This window comes from Arabidopsis thaliana (genome assembly GCF_000001735.4).
Source record: "Arabidopsis thaliana chromosome 1 sequence".
NCBI classification, from domain to species: Eukaryota; Viridiplantae; Streptophyta; class Magnoliopsida; order Brassicales; family Brassicaceae; genus Arabidopsis; species Arabidopsis thaliana.
The window spans coordinates 24,234,014-24,251,195 of NC_003070.9; the positions used below are offsets into that span (position 1 = coordinate 24,234,014).

Below are 17,182 nucleotides of genomic sequence, written 5' to 3' on the forward strand. Positions count from 1 at the left end.
TCTTTACAAGGAAGTGATATACGGTTTCTTGTATAAATAAGCTCTAAAAAACTAAGAAAAAAAAAAGAATTTAACCAAAAATAAAAAAGACAGAACATATTTTTGTAACTTGGAAAAGGTAGCAACGGATGATCTAGTCCCAGCCGATAGGTGTGAATTTTTGATGACCATTCACTAAACAAGTAACAAACGTTAAAATTTTAAAATATGATGACATCAGCAGACCCAAATTTCCTAAAAGTCCTTGCAACTCTAATAAATTCCTATTTTCTGATTTTCGTTGAAGAACGTAATGTTGAAAATTCAACAAGAATTGAGTACATTGTACTCGTTTGCAACTCATTGTGTGAGGTCTCGAATCCTTTGCTCATTTTGATTTCAAATAAAGCTTTCTTTCCCTTAATTCTTAGATTTTGAGATGGGTTGGCTGAGGAAGAAGAAGAAGCCAAAATCCGATATAGCGTCCGAGAGAGGGGCCAAGTTGTTAGAAGAGCTCATCGAATGTTGCGATGGCAAATCCAATCCCATCAAATTCTTCTCTGCTGATGAGATCCTCAAAGCCACCAACGATTTCAGCGACTCTAATTTTGTTTTACGATTAGAAGTTCCCTTCAAATGGTATTCTGGTAAGAACGAGAATCATCCCATGATACTAATCAAGAAAGATGTTGGCTGGTGGAGTGGCTTGAGAGTAGATCGTTTGTGCCGCGACATAGCAGTTTCATCGATGGTGAGTGGTCACAAAAACTTCATGAAGTTGGTTGGATGTTGTCTTGAGTTAGATTATCCAGTCATGGTGTATCATAGTGTTAAGAAACATTACAAATTAGAAATAAGTGAACAGCCATGGAAAAAGAGAATGAAGATAGCAGAAGATATCGCTACTGCTTTAGCTTACCTTCACACCGCCTTCCCTAGGCCCTTTGTATATAGGATTTTGTCTCATTGGAATATCTTATTGGATGAAGATGGTGTCGCCAAGCTGACTGATTTCTCTCACTGCGTCTCAATCCCAGAAGGAGAAACATTTGTCCGGGTTGACAGAGACGTGGGATTATATAGTTACTTTGCTGATAATTACGTTAGGAGTGGCCTAGTCTCAGATAAAACAGATGTCTTTGCCTTTGGAATCTTTATGGGTCATAGGCTTCTATTAGGATACGAATACTATTTCGAGCATTATCGAGGAGAAGAAGAAGAAAGTGAAGATGGATTTGACAGTCTGATGAAAAGACATGCTCGGAATTTGCTCTCAACATTAAAGGAAGACAGACCAATGGAAGAGATTGCAGATTCAAAGATGATAGAAAAGATGGGTCAAATTTCAGAACAAGAGCGTTGTCAAATGAAAGCTTTCTTGAAGCTATCACTGAGATGCACCGGCCCTAGTGAAGAAGTTCCAACGATGGTGGAAGTGGCCAAAGAACTAAACAAGATTCAAAGATCTCTTTTTAACGACTCTTCTTCTCTTTCTTCAGGTCAAACCCAACTCGACTCTGCCCAAGACATTTCTTCCACAGTGGTCCTCTCAAATTAGACACTGCTACCAAGTATTGCCTGCCAGGTATTTCATGAAATGTTTCAATGGGTTATGTTGAGCTGGTTTCGTTTTTTCAGGAAAAAAATCGAACAATGTGCTGAAAATAACTTCGATTCTTGTTTGTATTAAAACATTATCAAGTTTCATTTTTGTTGTTGTATTTATAAATAGTGCTACGTTACTTTTGATTCATTATATTGTCCCTTAGAGTCTGTGTATGTGTGTTTGGATTTTGATGGATGCGTCTGTGTTTGTTAATTCAAGAGATATCTACTCGTGTATTATAAGGGAAAGTCTCCCAAGTCAATAACAATTCTAAAGTTTACATTGTGAGTTGGGAAACATGGTTCATTGACGTAAGTTTGCAAATTCCAGCAACTACATATGAACAATGCAATCAATATTGAACTGTGAACTCCATGATTGTTTGGTGGATTTGGACATTCACATCTATACTAAAGTGAAACATTCATGACGGTAAACTTCTCTTGGAGCTGTATCTTGCATATTAAGAATCAAAGAATATCAGTGAATTATGATCTTCATTGTCAGCTTTGTCTTTTCAAGAGTTCTGATCTTCAGCTTTGAGTAATTTCCGTTTTCAATTCCAATAAAATATGTTTTATGAAAAAATCAATGTTATTCATCGACCAAAACGACGTAGGATAGAGAAAGAAAAATGGGAACAACATCCGAGTAGCCTCCGAGACCACAAACATCCTCCAATAAGCCAAAAGAAGACGAGAGAAGGAGAAGAGTCGAAATCGCCATTGAAATGGCTCTCAAAGCTTCACCTGTTACCGGATTATTCCCTCCTCTCCGTCCTACTGCTTCTTCTTCCCCTTCGACTTCTTCTAATCGCCCTTGTTCCCTCAGGATTCTCCCTCTCAGAACATCTTTCTTCGGTAACTCAAGTGCGTCTCCTTCTTCTCTACTTCGCTTTAGGGTTTGGCTTTATCTTCATTTCACTAGCTTGCGCCTTGTTTGGATTGCTTGGAGGAAAATAGTGCAGCTATTTGCTCAAATTGGGTAACGTGATTAGTCAGAGAGAGAATTGAAGTAAAATTGGGTATTGATTGTGCTTTTTAGTGTATGATTTGTCGATTTTGTGTTTCTTGATTTAGTATAAATGAGGTTACTCTTAGTCAGTGTCTATAACTTCAGTATGCTTTGACTGTTTCACATGTCTAACATTTAGTTCTCTTGCTTTTTAGTTATGTTGTTGGTTTGATGTTTCCATGAACTTATTGTTAGACTCAATAAAGATTATTGTTTATTTTTACAAGGTGGAGCGCTGAGAGTGAATGTGTTGAGATTAGCTTGTGATAATAGACTCAGGTGCAATGGTCATGGTGCTACTATGAATCTTTTTGAACGATTTTCTAGAGTGGTCAAGGTACTTATACCCTTTCTCATTCTGTATTTGACTGTCATTATGCATTGGAGTTCATTAATCAGTTCTCTTGTTTATTTTTCATTTTAATAAGCGAAGTCATATGCAAATGCGCTCATAAGCTCTTTTGAAGACCCGGAGAAAATCCTGGAGCAAACTGTCATTGAAATGAATAGTGATTTGACAAAGATGCGTCAAGCCACTGCACAGGTGCACTTCTTACTCTTGAACAAACTTTATACATTTTCCTGTACGATATTTTTCTTCTTCATTTTTTTACTACAGCATGGTTGGCCCCTATTTATGAGATTAGCTAACTTGTGTATTATCAACGTGTCTGAAGGTTTTAGCATCACAAAAGCAGTTACAGAACAAATATAAAGCTGCACAGCAGTCTTCTGATGATTGGTATGTGTGCTTTTGCGTGGACCTTGCTTCCATACCTAAATTCTTCTCTGAGCTGATTATTCTTACATGTTACACGTTTAAATAGGTACAAAAGAGCACAACTTGCTCTTGCAAAAGGAGATGAGGATCTTGCACGTGAGGCCCTTAAACGACGAAAGTCTTTTGCTGTAGGTTATATCTATCCATTCTTTTGTCCACCAGTTTTCTGTTTCTTAAGTTTGCTTACTCCAACAAATGAAAGACCCTAATCGTTTAGCGCATCGAGCGATTTGAGGCTGATCTCTTGGTTTTCTGCAAGGTTTAGTTAGGTGGTGGTGAAAGTAAAATGGAAAAATTTAGATATCTAAGTATTCTGTAATTCTCCTCAGGACTTGCCCCCTTTTCCAATCATTTTTTGATGCAATAGAGCTTGGCAGTGTTTATAGTACTCTTTTGAAATATATTGTTTGTTGAGTTTGTTAAGGTGATTGCAGTGACAAAAGATATTTTGGATATATATAACACTACAGATGCAGCCAAAAACGACCCTTCTGTGTTTCTACATATTAGGATGTTGACTATTGTCTTTCAGTATCAGAAAAAAAAATCAAAATCAAATTTTGGTTCTATGTAGAATTTCGGAAACAGCCAAACACGATTCTTCAGTGTTTTTTACATATCAGTATCTTGGCTATCATCTTTGATGTGCTTTTGTTTGAGCAACAGACCGTATGGCTCTTTTTCAGTTTTGTTGATTTATGTATTTGTGTAACCTTTGCAAATGGCTAACGAATAATAGGCAGGTAAATTTTCACTATCTTTTACCTGCTGATACCTTATCGACTACTGAAGTCTCTTGAATACATCCATTCTCTAACTTTATAAAGTTACCTTAAAAAAAAACTAGAACTTTAGGTTTTGAAGTTATTACCTTTTTTCTTAACAGGACAACGCTACTGCTTTGAAAACTCAACTAGATCAGCAAAAAGGTGTTGTCGACAATCTTGTTTCAAATACAAGGGTTAGTTTTCACCATATTTATCTATATATTTTGTATTTTGATTTACTATACACTGTTGGAATCTTTAGAGCTATGATTAAATGAATTTATCGTCATGCATTTACTCAATAAAACAAAGAATCATGTATACATTAATTTTCGTCATGCCACCATACAATTTGAATGGTTTAGAGATAGTACCATAGTTAAATACCTCCGTCATAAGATTCATATGCCAAGTATCTCTCTTCACGTTTTGTACTAAGGAGCTATTGTATCTCTATGGACATAATGTAGAAGATATTTTAGATTAGTATCTGTATTTTCAGAGTTCTTCCATTTCCATAGCATATGATTCTTATATTTTCTGAAATTGCTTAGGGCGAAGTTTGGTTCTTAGAAAATGAGTTCTGTAATTTTTTTGTTGTTTCCCCTTTTATTTGCAGCTCTTGGAGAGTAAGATACAAGAGGCAAAAGCAAAGAAAGATACGCTCCTTGCACGTGCTCGCACTGCTAAGTTTGTATCATTTCCCTAATACTCTTCTTTATATCATTTATGGAAGCTCGTCCATACAGAGTGTTTCTTGTCGATTTATATATTGTCCCAACTCTATTTGTTTTTTTTAATTCCTGCTAGGACTGCAACCAAAGTGCAAGAGATGATAGGGACAGTAAATACAAGCGGTGCTCTTTCAGCTTTTGAGAAAATGGAGGAGAAAGGTATGATCTCTTGATCCTCCAACTTGTCTATACGCAACCAATACCAGTTAGTCCTATTATTCCTTTCTAAATTTGAAGTTTGGCCTGTAGTTAGGATTAGCATTCAGTCTTTGAAAGTGAGTTTAGATTCCACTACTTTCTCTATGTTAGCTTGTACTACTTGCCACCTAGGCGACAGGGTTACATTAGAAATAGTGCTCAGATTCTGGGCAACGTGGATGTGGAATTAGTGTTGTAGTTACCTCATGCAAAACAATAGAACAGTAATATAATGTGTGCAATGGGACATCGGAGTAAAGGATAAACTTAGCGGAATCCTTGCTTGTTTAGATACAAGAGAGAAATGCCACTGGATAACCTTTTTTCTTATTGCTATTTCTAGCAATTCGTTTAGGTTCTGGTTGATCAATGTTAGTCCGTGCAGATATACCCTCTTATTCTTTCTGTAAATCTCTGAGTTGCTAGTATCAGAATTCCGAACGTGTAATTTTTCGTTGTGAAAGACTTCACATTCTGCTTGTTGATGAATGCTCAGTCTGATAGAGACTAAAATCTAGAAAGTGCTTGACAGTTATGGCTATGGAGTCTGAAGCAGATGCACTAACTCAGATTGGAACCGATGAACTCGAGGGGAAGGTTGGTTGTCTATCTCTTGTCTTGGTATTTCTATGAGGAGAAGAATCTTTCTTTCTCTTTTAAATTTGTTTCAGAGGTAAAATCTTGCATTGATTAGGGTTCGCTGCTTTATCTAATATCTTCTACGACTGATAGGATGGTCTAATCTGGTTTACTGTTTGTTTGTTGGTAGGAGAAGAACTTGTATATCTGCAACCATCTTGACATTAACGTGTATTTCTTTGTGACTTGCAGTTTCAAATGCTTGAAACTTCATCTGTGGATGATGATCTTGCAGACTTGAAGAAAGAATTGTCTGGAAGCTCAAAGGTTTGTAAAACGTCAATCATCTTGTTAGTTCCGTAGAGTTTATAATCTCATCATTCGCGAAAATATTGTATCCACAAGCTACCATATGTCCATATTGCAAATTACCGTCCGAAGAGACTAATGGGTTCAGCAATTTGGGATGGTTCACTAAAATCAACAATTCAAACTACTCAAATTACTTCTATGTTTACCTTACTGTCTTGTTTCATGTTTGACGATAGCCTACTTTGCTACTAACATTTTACTTCACTGAGTTAAGAGTCTGTGAAACATACATCTTATAGTTATCCTCTGTTTATATGATATGGAGCAGAAAGGAGAGCTTCCTCCAGGGAGAAGCACTGTTGCAGCAAGCACGAGATACCCTTTCAAAGACTCAGAGATCGAGAATGAGTTAAACGAACTGCGAAGGAAAGCTAACGACTTTTAGATATCGGCTGTTTCCGAATTGTGACTGGGTTACATTACGTTCCTGCTGTAAACTATCTTGTGTCTTGTAGAAAGACACAAAAAGCATGTGTACTCTTAAAGTAAATATCCAGCTATCTAATCCCCATTTATAGTTGGGTTATGTACATTCAGACACTTTTGAAAGTGTGGTTTCCATTTTGACTCACTTTGTGTCAAGTGGACACGTTTTTTTATAAGCTGTTTTACTCGCATAACCCTCTATCAGCCTCTAAGGCATAAAAGAAAGAGATTCGTCGATTTAAGATAGAAATGCTCGTCTTCCATGTTGACTTGTCTTTCCAGTAAAACATGTTGCCATATTTTCCTAGATTCCTAGCCAATCGTCTTCAGAAACTACAAGGTATGTCTATGTCTAATCAACTGTACCCTCCTCATTGGATACTTAAAGAGCTTAATAATGAGGGTTTGAAATGTTACCAAAAGTTGGTTTAGCCACAAACACAATTCTGCAAGAACTCCTTGATACTGCTAGTCCTGTTTCAACTTTCAAGCAAATATATATCTGTTTATATGATGTGGAGCAATCCTCTTTTTCCGCTAACAGTAATGTTACCAAAAGCATGCTTTCAAATCATATGAACTGGGTGTCTCAGGATAATGTGGATAAAGATCCCTTAGAGATATTACTCTTAACGAAAAAGAGGCACAATTGTGGCAAGTAGGCCATATTGAGTTTAGTTTGGAAACTAGTTGTTTTTTAAATTCGGAAACTCGAACTCGAGTGAGAGATATTTCACAAAATGATTCTTATTTAGGATATCACCCTTTTTTGGACGGGTCTTGGAAAGATAGTGATAAATTCTCAGGAATATGGTGGTTCAATACGTCATCAGATGGAGTTACACCAACCATGAGAGCTGCCAACACCCTTACACGCATATCTCCACTACATTCGGAAGTGGAAGCTCTTCTCTAGGCGATGAAGTGTATGATTGGTGTTAACAACTAAAAAGTAATGTTTTTTCGAAACTATTCAAATCTAGTGAATATGGTGTGTTTTCTAACCGAATGGCCGACACTTTCATTGTATTTGGAAGAACTTCAGAATGATAAGGAAGAATTTTCAATTTTTTTGTTATCTTTAATGTTTCGTTGTGCTAATATAAAAACGGATGATTTCACTCAAAAAATTCGTACCGAACTGCATTAGATCCCAAATGTAAATAATTCCTCAGTAGAAAACCAATATGTCTCAATTTTTATCCTTTTTACAATATTTGAGATAAACCTTTTTTCTTCTTCTTCTTCTATTTATTAATTCAGTTTCTCGTTAGACTCAAAAACTTGCAAAACTCTCGTCCGAGATATATCGACTCCGCGACCCTCCACTACTCTGCTGATCTACACACACACACAAAAAAAAAAAAACTCAATCGCCAGCAACAATGGCGAAGCTCACACTTCTCTTCTTCCTTTCCTTTCTCATCTTCTCCTCATCCATCGCTTTCCAATCAGACGAGCTCCTCGTTGACGACGACGAATTTGGTCTAGAAGGAGCAAAGCCCCGCTCCACCGATCTTTACACATCTTCTTCTTCTTCGCCACAGCAGCAGCAACAGACTCCAACTATCCGGAGAAGATACTCAGATCCTACCGATTTGGATTCAAAAGTCCAATTTACTCTCGAACATGCCTTCGGTGACTCTGATTTCTCCCCCGCCGGTACTTTCTCCGCTCGTCTCAAAACCTGGAGTCATGGCGGAAAGGTATCGAGATTCGGTTTATTGATTTTAGGTTTTTGGATCGAATCTTTTCATGTTACTTCGATCATATTAAGTTTCATCTGCAAATTCTGGAATTGGCTTGCTCTGAAGTGAATTGATCTAATTAGAGTAGTAGCATAGTTTAATTCAGTAATTAAGTAGATTTGATCTTGTGTGTATGCAGACATTAACGAAGCTGCGATTCTCTAGAAATGATTTTTCTGCTGAAGAGAAAGATGCATTCAAGGTAATGTTCTGATGTTATTGATTTATCAGTTGTTTGTCTAATTTCCTTGGAATGGAGATTTGAATTTTTTTTTGTTGGAATGTATTTGTAGAATCTGCTGAAAGGAGATGACTTTTATCGGATTCGGCTTCCATCTAATGTGGTTAGTCCACCAGGGAGAGAGTTTGTGATTGCATCAGTGAGAGCTGTAAGTCTATGTCTACCTTTTTGGTTGATTTCTTTGTGATTGTTCTTTGATTGTTTGCTAGTGCTTTCCCATGTCTGGAGGTGTAAATTACAGGCTTTGTTTTAAGTCTATATAAAAGACTCTTTGTAACCATGGTGGTTTTGTTTTAGTTTCACTCTTTGAACTCTTAGTAGGCTACACCTTTCTAGTAATAATCTAATTCTACTCTTTCGAGATATGAGAGCTTGTTTATATAATTGGATCGGTATGAAATGGTTAGTCGTTTTGTAATACACTTACAGATTTGTTTCTAGGCTAGACTGATAAAGACAACACTCGTTTAGACACCCTTCTTGCTTTTTCCCACTTTTCAGTCAGTTTATGTGTCTGTTATAGAACAATATACTTGTTTGATTGCAGAGATGTCTACCACGGGATGGCTTGGATGAGCATTTCATTATACACATGGTAATGCCCTTTTTTGGTATAAACTTTTGTTGAGTTCAAAGTTTAGTTTGCGCCTTAGCATTTTAACTACTACTTGAGTGTATTACAGAGAAAGTTGGGACTATGAATATAGTTCAAAACTGTGTTCGGCACAGTTTGTTTACTTGCTAATTGCTATACTGTCTCCGTTTGCAGGAAGGTGCTAACATCTTGGCAGTTAGTTATGGTTCTCCTGGGGCGTGTCAATATCCTCGCCAATTGAAACTTGTAAGTGAACTCGATTATCCCAGCTTCTCTTTTTATTTACACTCTAACTGAGATAAATTGGACATGGACTGATCCTTTCTTGCCTTCGGTCTAGAATCAGATAATACTGATACAATTATGAATGCGGATGATGTAATTGAGTCATTATCTTTCCATTCACCAATATTTTCTGTGATTTAATATATTTTGAGTCATATTCTAGAGTACAGTATCGCACCCTCTTTCTCTACTGTGCCTAGGTATTTTCAGCATAAGTGGACTATCTATAAGTGTTCTGTAATATGTTGATAGATCCGCAGAAACTTTTGTGAGGAAATAGTAATACCGTCAGAAGATTAGATATGTGAGAGTATGGTCTTAGGATCACTGTAAGCATTCCATAATGTTGTGATTTTGCGGTGTGGTGTGAAGTAATTAGTGTTGGGTGACTGTGCCATGTTCTGTGAGTTTTTTTGTGCTGGTCTCTCTAAGTGTCACTCATAGTGATATTTTCTGATAGAATCCGACCTTGGGTTCTATCACATCTCTTGTCTGAACACTGAAACCGTATATTCATGAAGGAAAAAGGTTACATTATCGTTAGAGCTTCTGACTTTGATTATGTATGCGTTCTAATCTACGTTTTTCGTTTTGCTTACTGTAGCCAGCAAAATGGTCGTTTAACTCTCACACAATTCTGAAAAGCAGTGAGCAGGCGCCAAGGTAGAATAATTATTGTGTTTTTTTTTTGCATCAAAATGGCTTAACTTTGCATGATCCTGGATGTCTATATTCGACTTGTGTTCTATAGATATAAATATATTTGTCAGTTCATCAAGTTATATCAATCAAGAAATACCATTGCTTCTCCACCCTTTAGCCCAATAACTAATATTTTTTTATCTTATCCTTACCTGACTGTTTCACAGAACTCCAATATTCACTGAGGAGATTCTAGGCAGTGAGAATGTAGAGGGAGAAGTTGAACCACCACCAGAGAGATCATTTTGGGCGAAATATGTGAGTAATACGATAAAGATCTTTTGATGATTCCTTCTTTATTTTAGGTCTTGATGTAACTTTCATATGATACGCAGTGGATGTATTTGATACCGCTGGGACTCGTAGTGATGAATGCCGTGACACAAGCATCAAACATGGCTGAAGAACCTGCGGGTGGACAGGCAGGAGGTGCACAAGTGCAACCAGCTGCCAGGAGAAGATGATTCCACTTTTACTTCTCCCAAAGCAATGAAAGGTAGACCACGCCGCAATTACTATGCACAAATTTCTCTTTTACCTAGCAGTCTTTAAATCTTATGATCCTAGGAGAATACATTTATATATTTGTTTGGCTATCTTCGCAGCTGTGGATTTATATTATTTGGTTGTAACTTATAAGTCACGTGGAATTAAATGAATTCGGAGTTTGCATGGAAATATCAACAAGGTTTAGGAAGCTGTCTTTGAAGTGCGTTATAAGATCAAATCTGATTTTTAGCTTATGTTGTTGTAGCTGCAGCTGGTTAGAGATGATGATTCAACAGATCTTCATGTAAACCATCTTGCCATCATTTGGTTTTATGTAACCTTTAATTTTAATCCTCGATCGGTGTGTTTTTGTACTCACCAATCGGGAAATCAAAAATCTTGTCTTCATGACATATCAAGAACAAAGACATTTAGCAGCTTCCATATCTTGTTTTGATCGCATTTCACCTGTCCAACCACATGTTTGTCAATTTGTATTTGTTAGTAAATTTAAGGGAAGTCAAGTCGTTTACAGGCCATGAGAGAAATCATTTATAAAATAATTATAAACTGAAAAAATAAAATATATAAAGGGTTTATTTTCTCAAAACCCAGTTTTTAGGGATGTTATTATGGAAATGCGGGCCTAAACGGGCCTTTAGCAATTCAAATATTAGCCCATAGAATGTACAACTTTTATTTTTTATTTTTCTTAATCATAAACGACGCAGTTCTTGTGTCGATCTTCGCTCATCTCTTCTACCACGAGCAGACTGTAGCCACGGCGACCAAAAGGGGAACAAGGATACGATTACGACGGAATACTCCGCCGGAAAGTTATTTCTCGTCCTTAACGGTGCCGGAGTAGTGTAGAACAGGTCAATAGTTAATTTCCACGTTTTAGTTTGGTGATTTGAGGGATTTTAGGCTCTTGATTGGTTTTGGAAAATCTGATTCAGGGATTGAACAATATGGGTAAGCACTGGAAGAGAGATTCTGATTCGGGAGACGATACTCCATCGTCAGCAACATCGTCCTCCTCGTCATACAGCTCAGACGAATCTGATTCATCTTCTAGAAAGTGGCGGAAGAAGCAAAAGGAGCGGCGGAAAAGTGACGGAGGAAGTTATGAGAGAGAGAAACGGAGGAAGAGAGAGAAGGAGAGGAAGAGGAAGAAGATTGAGAGGAAGGAGAGAAAGAGGAGGGATATGAAGAAGAAGAAGAAGACTAAGAAGCGTGAATATGAGTCTGATACTGAGTCTTACTCTGGTTCTGATTCATTCTCTGATCAAGAGGATGATCCTGAAACTGTGGTTAAAGAGATGCTTTTGGAGTTTCCTAATGTTGGCAATGATTTGAAACAGGTAATATGATACTTCTTTACTCTAAGATAGGTTTGGTTTATGAGTACTCAGTAGTGGAATTGTGGTGAACCCTGAACTCATAGCTAGTGCTATTCGTTTTTGATGTAGCTTTTGAAAATGATTGATGACGGACAAGCGGTTGATATAAAGGGTATTTCCGAGAGCACTTTGAAGAAGAGGTTGAAGAAGTTGTTTCTTTCTTTGAAGTTAAAGGAACGTGGGGATAGAGTCTTTTTATTACCACCAGGTGCTTCTCCTTCTTTAGATGTAGTGGGGCATCTTATTAAAGGCGGCGAAGAAGATGTTGAGAAAAGCCTTGACGATTCTTCCCCATTGAAGGAAACTGAAAAGGGTTTGGCAGATGAGAACGGTTTGGGATCGAATTCAGCTGATGATGTTACTGGTCCAAAGAAAAGGTGACCACGCTTTCTATTTGTGGTTAATTCTAGTGTGCTTGATATTAATTGGTTAGAGGATAAAACATGGTGTGATAATTTGATTGTAGGGTGATTGGACCTGCAATGCCATCAGCTGAGTTACTTGCTGCAGCAGCTAAGCTAACAGAAGCTCAAGCTGAACTTAGGTACTTTTAATTGATTATCAGCTCAAAGATCATTGTCTTTTTATTTTATTATGGAATAACCAGTTTAATAGATATTCATTATAAATGCTTCAGAGAAGCTGAGCTAGAAGAAGATTCAGAATATTTCATTGGACCTGCTCCACCAGCTGTTGTTGCAGAAGTTGCATCGTCGAACGAGGCAGAGCGATTTGAAGAGGTTCTTAGTTTTCCTTCTGGCATTATCAATACAGTTCTTTCTTTTACAAAGTTTATGGATAGTGTATTCGCTAGAGTACCAACTCATACTTCTTGCATTAACAGGTGACACGGATTATGGAAGCTGACGCTAATAGTCCATACGACGTCTTAGGAGTGAATCACAATATGGCTGCTGATAATATGAAGAAAAGGTATGGACTCTGTTACACTTTTTGGAATCAAGAAAAATGATTATTAGTCACTAAATAACTGCGCTCAATCATTTTACACAAGTTTAAGTTATCAGTTACATAATTGATGATATAGACAATTCTGGTCTGTAGGTACTGGAAGCTGTCGCTTCTTGTTCACCCAGACAAATGTTCTCATCCCCAAGCCCAGGAAGCTTTTGTTTTACTGAATAAAGCTTTCAAAGAATTACAAGATCCAGAAAAGGTGAGATAAGAATCATCTACTGTCTGATTATTTTTCAATATGCTCTTAGAGACTTACTGAATCATGTGGCCATCCATCATCTCTTTATGTGTATTCACTTAATACCATCTCTTATATATTGCCCTTTTTATTATATCTCTAATGTATTAATGTCTACAGAGAAAAGCAATGGATGACAAGATTAAACTTAAGGAGGAACAAGAGGCATTTAAGGTTTGTAATTCTGCCGGATTGATCTATGTAATCTTTCAGGATAAATATGTTGGTTTTACTTACATAGACATGGTGTATTTCCCTACAGGTTGAATTACGTTCAATGCAAGAAGCAGCACAGTGGAGAAGATCACAAGGTGAAGATGAATCATTGTGGCATGCAGGCTCCTTAATCTCTTTGCCTCTTAGGGATGAAAATCTAATGAAGATTTTTTTCCGTTTTGCAGGCATATCAATGGAAGGGGATGCAGAGTTGTTGGCAGCAACCGAGGTTAAACCTGAACCTAAAAGAGATGAGTGGATGACCACTCTGCCTCCTGAAAGAAAGGTGAGAGATCCACAATTGATTGAAAACGCTTTTGAATTATTGGATAGTGTTTAACTTTTAAATCTTATTTGGGGTTCTTCTTTCGCAGGTTGGAGTGGCCGTGCAGCAATCAACCACGTTTAGTAGAAATGCTAGAGAAGGACGCGGAGACACTACAGCGTGGACTGATACTCCTATGGACAAAGCTGAAAGAGCAAAGATGAAGTAAGAACACACTAATTAACTACATTTCACGATGTTGTTTGGTCATGAAAGCAAAACACATTGGTTCTTTTTGAAGAAGTTCAGCTGCTCAAACCTAAGTTCTAGGTCTACTATAATTAGCCTAGGACTGAATACATCAATCGTAGCTGTTGTGAGTTGTTAGATAGCCATTAGTTAGGGTTGGATTTATAGGGCTGTCTCTGCAGATTGTTGAAGGGCGGAGTAGATATTCAAGGTTTTGGTCATTTGGTTGAAGTTTCATAGCGTTGTTCTTATATTTGTTCTTTCCGCTGTTCTTATCAGTTACTTGGAGGCATACAACAAGGCGAGTGCGCTTGCATCAAACGAAGGGGAAAATATGAAAAGAAGCATGGATGCTGAGCTTGTAGACAAGTATAACAAAGAGAAAAGAGCAAAGTCTCTGGTAGAGAAGCACAGAGAAGACTCTTCTTCTTCTTCAAGCCGTCTGAAAAAGAAGAAGAAATTGTCTTCATCCAAAGAGAAAACCGAGAAGGACGAGTGGGTAGGGAAACATCCGTGGAAGCCATGGGACCGTGAAAACGACCTTACTGCCGGGAGACAGAATGTGAAACTTGATGCCGATGGTATGGCTGAAGGTTTGGCTTCCAAGTTTTCTTCTGGGAATTTCCAAAGAAGCTTCCTTTAGAGCTTGTTGAAGGAAACTTGTTTTGACGATAAATGTATCCAATTCCAAATATTTTTGGAACTTTATACCCAAAAAGAGTATTTCTTACCAAATCTTGTTTTTTCTTTTGCTACTGTAGTCTTTTTTTTTCACATGCATACTAAGTTAAACAAGATTCGACACTTTATGTATGTTCTGTGGTAGATTATAAAATGAGTATATGTTGAATAGTTATTAACTCTATGTATGTTCCATTTATTTGAACGCTAAATTAGCAAATGGATTTTTTTTTTTTAAATGAAAGACGAGCCAGGGACACTTGAAGGATTGTTTAATAATGCAAGGAGTGTCTGATGCGTTTAATAAGATAAAATCAAGAGAAAACAAAGTTCTTTGAAAGGCCTCGTAATTCATGCAGAAACACATCTAATACTTATGAAACCAGAGTAGTAGAGCCAACACAAAAGCTTATCCATTCTCATGACAAAAAGAAAATGTTGTTTGCTTCTTTACTTCTTATTAGGCTTTAACAAAATCTGTAGACACAGCTGAGGCACGCATGAACACCGAAGAATTTGTTTCTCTTTTCACTTAGCCTGAGGATGAGAAGCAATAAAGTCAACGGCTAGATCGATGGACTGGATCTTGTCTGCTTCATTATCAGGGATCTCAAACCCAAATTCCTCCTCCAATGCCATCACAACTTCCACACTGTCCAAACTGTCCAACCCTAGATCATTTTGGAAATTGGCTTTTGGTGTTACCTGCCACCAGAGTACAAATGTATTAGTACAGAGTTCAAGCCTAGTAGAAAGCAATGAAATTGGAGCCTGAGACTTCCAATATAGATAACAACTGATTAGTTCAGATAGTCAGATGAAGTCTCCAAGTTATTATTTAGTGTTTCGTTGCTGATCAAGAGGGCTAAGAAGCACTACATGAACACTCAAACACAAAGCCTACAGTAAATGCACAAATAATCACTCGGCTAAACTTCTCAAAAAGCTTTCAAGATACAAGAATGATAACTTCTTTTCTACATGATGCTGAAGGGATCTTGAAAATCTCAACCTAATCAAAGATAAGCTATCAGTAGAACCACATCAGTCAAATGCACTTTTCATTAGCTAGAAACACCCGAACATGGCATCGAGAAAACAAGAATTCACAGAAATATAAGAGAACAAGGAGCGAATGTTTATTATCGCTTAACAATAATACATAGGACTCACTAATAGTTTCCAACCCTTCGAGGAAAATATGCATTGCTACTAGACGTAAATAAGAAATGGACAAATCTCCTTAAGCCACAAAAGAAGACATCAACACAAGTATGAACAAAAGTTTCCAAATTGTTGTAATGTAGATACTCAAATGTACATATACAATTCTCAAGACGATAAAACTTTCTCCTTTGTTCTTGCAAGTGAAAAATAAAACGATGCAGAATCCTAAGTTCTCTCTACTCAAGGTTAGTAAATAATAACGAATAATTGCTGAGTGATAGACTTCAATGAATACTAAATCCAGCTACAAATCAAAGCTTTTAATCATCTTTCATTTCTAGATAACAAGTAAACACCAGAAATCACCACGGATCACACAATTTCATCGTAATACAATCGAAAATGAAGAAATGGGTCGGATCGAAGAAGAATTTACCTTAGAAGGATCAACTTTTTGGAAGTTTTTGACGACAGAGAGAACTCGATCTGTGACCTCAGATTTGTCAAGGAAAGAGCCTCTAACTTCCTCGGAGAAACGACGAAGGAGAATGGAGAAAGGAAGTACACATTCTCTAGGGTTTTGAATTGTTGGATTGACGTTGACTCTCAGGTATCGAAGCATAGCACCTCTCGCCGCCATTGCTGTGTATTGCAGAGTAAGAGAAAAACCTAGCAAGCTCTTTCTCTTTGCTCTCGAAGGAGAGATTTCCTTACTTTGAGATACGCAAAACGACGTCGTTACATTTGTAAAGTGGGCCTATCTGAGCCCTCTAACGCTTGGGCTTTGTCAAGAATTTTATCTAGTAGTATCAGTTTCACAAGTCCCGTTTAATCCGTTTGACTTGGCATTCTTCAAATTTGTGCTTTCAGAATCTAGCTCCCAACCAATTGAAGGTTTCAAATTTTAATTTAGTACTATTAAGCAATTTTGAGATTTCCTTGTTATCTTCTTCAAAGCAAACGTTTTTTTTATCTCTTACACCATCAACTTTACATAGTATTATTAATGAGAGTTGCAAGTAGATTTACTTTTGCTTGTCTTGCACCTAAAGATATATACCTTGATCTTCTTTGTATTAAGTTTATTAATAGAATATATGAAAATCTTTTTGATTTACTAATTACGGTAATAGTATTCTCGTAATTTTTCTTCCGGTATATATTGGATATTGAAGATTACTACTTTACAAAGATTTCAGATTTGTGGACAATTTCAAAACCACGTTTTGGCAACGCATTTTCTAGATTATTCCTTTAGATATTGTGAGATGACTCATTTATTTTATTTGTTATCAGATTTCAGTACCAGAGATATGAACTCAAAGAAATTTACTGAAACTATGAACTCAAAGACTATATACTACATGTACGACACACTTTTAAATTCTTGTCATTGACCAAATAAGCTCTTATGTATGGGTTATAAATTTTGCTGCCTGGTATCTTCTCCACTTCACTATTCTAAATGC

The 17,182-nt window shown here is 37.0% G+C and overlaps 5 protein-coding genes across 9 annotated transcripts; 4 read left to right on the top strand and 1 right to left on the bottom strand.

Annotated features, from left to right (window-relative positions):
- Nucleotides 1-266: 266 nt before the first annotated feature.
- On the top strand, nucleotides 267-1,899 carry AT1G65250 (Protein kinase superfamily protein). The gene has a single exon (NM_105198.3). It carries the CDS (start codon nucleotides 419-421, stop codon nucleotides 1,535-1,537), a length of 1,119 nt encoding a protein of 372 aa, NP_176704.1. The 5' UTR covers nucleotides 267-418; the 3' UTR covers nucleotides 1,538-1,899.
- Nucleotides 1,900-2,074: 175 nt separating this feature from the next.
- On the top strand, nucleotides 2,075-6,715 carry PTAC4 (plastid transcriptionally active 4). 2 transcript variants are annotated; one of them, NM_001334199.1, is made up of 11 exons: nucleotides 2,075-2,609; nucleotides 2,827-2,936; nucleotides 3,033-3,143; nucleotides 3,277-3,341; nucleotides 3,427-3,508; nucleotides 4,267-4,341; nucleotides 4,767-4,837; nucleotides 4,958-5,040; nucleotides 5,612-5,676; nucleotides 5,911-5,985; nucleotides 6,299-6,715. In NM_001334199.1, the coding sequence occupies exons 2-11, from the start codon at nucleotides 2,901-2,903 to the stop codon at nucleotides 6,413-6,415; spliced, it is 780 nt and encodes a 259-aa protein (NP_001322349.1). In that variant the 5' UTR covers nucleotides 2,075-2,609; nucleotides 2,827-2,900; the 3' UTR covers nucleotides 6,416-6,715. The 2 variants fall into 2 exon arrangements, with proteins under 2 accessions (NP_001322349.1, NP_564846.1); NM_105199.3 differs by having other exon boundaries at nucleotides 2,075-2,454.
- Nucleotides 6,716-7,692: 977 nt separating this feature from the next.
- AT1G65270 (ER membrane protein complex subunit-like protein) lies at nucleotides 7,693-11,061 on the top strand. 3 transcript variants are annotated; one of them, NM_202364.3, is made up of 9 exons: nucleotides 7,693-8,162; nucleotides 8,344-8,406; nucleotides 8,498-8,593; nucleotides 8,993-9,040; nucleotides 9,215-9,286; nucleotides 9,930-9,988; nucleotides 10,195-10,285; nucleotides 10,363-10,523; nucleotides 10,633-11,061. In NM_202364.3, the coding sequence occupies exons 1-8, from the start codon at nucleotides 7,842-7,844 to the stop codon at nucleotides 10,489-10,491; spliced, it is 879 nt and encodes a 292-aa protein (NP_974093.1). In that variant the 5' UTR covers nucleotides 7,693-7,841; the 3' UTR covers nucleotides 10,492-10,523; nucleotides 10,633-11,061. The 3 variants fall into 3 exon arrangements, with proteins under 3 accessions (NP_974093.1, NP_564847.1, NP_849845.1); NM_105200.4 differs by having other exon boundaries at nucleotides 10,782-11,061; NM_179514.4 differs by having other exon boundaries at nucleotides 10,363-11,061.
- A 47-nt stretch (nucleotides 11,062-11,108) lies between these two features.
- On the top strand, nucleotides 11,109-14,749 carry AT1G65280 (DNAJ heat shock N-terminal domain-containing protein). 2 transcript variants are annotated; one of them, NM_105201.5, is made up of 12 exons: nucleotides 11,109-11,394; nucleotides 11,476-11,880; nucleotides 11,989-12,296; nucleotides 12,386-12,463; nucleotides 12,557-12,659; nucleotides 12,764-12,852; nucleotides 12,985-13,096; nucleotides 13,256-13,309; nucleotides 13,398-13,446; nucleotides 13,537-13,637; nucleotides 13,726-13,841; nucleotides 14,145-14,749. In NM_105201.5, exons 2-12 carry the CDS (start codon nucleotides 11,488-11,490, stop codon nucleotides 14,506-14,508), a joined length of 1,767 nt encoding a protein of 588 aa, NP_176707.3. In that variant the 5' UTR covers nucleotides 11,109-11,394; nucleotides 11,476-11,487; the 3' UTR covers nucleotides 14,509-14,749. The 2 variants fall into 2 exon arrangements, with proteins under 2 accessions (NP_176707.3, NP_001323409.1); NM_001334200.1 differs by having other exon boundaries at nucleotides 11,109-11,880.
- mtACP2 (mitochondrial acyl carrier protein 2) lies at nucleotides 14,714-16,423 on the bottom strand. The gene is made up of 2 exons (NM_105202.5): nucleotides 16,150-16,423; nucleotides 14,714-15,251 (listed from the first exon to the last, which is right to left on the bottom strand). Exons 1-2 carry the CDS (start codon nucleotides 16,351-16,353, stop codon nucleotides 15,075-15,077), a joined length of 381 nt encoding a protein of 126 aa, NP_176708.1. The 5' UTR covers nucleotides 16,354-16,423; the 3' UTR covers nucleotides 14,714-15,074.
- Between the last annotated feature and the right edge of the window lie 759 nt (nucleotides 16,424-17,182).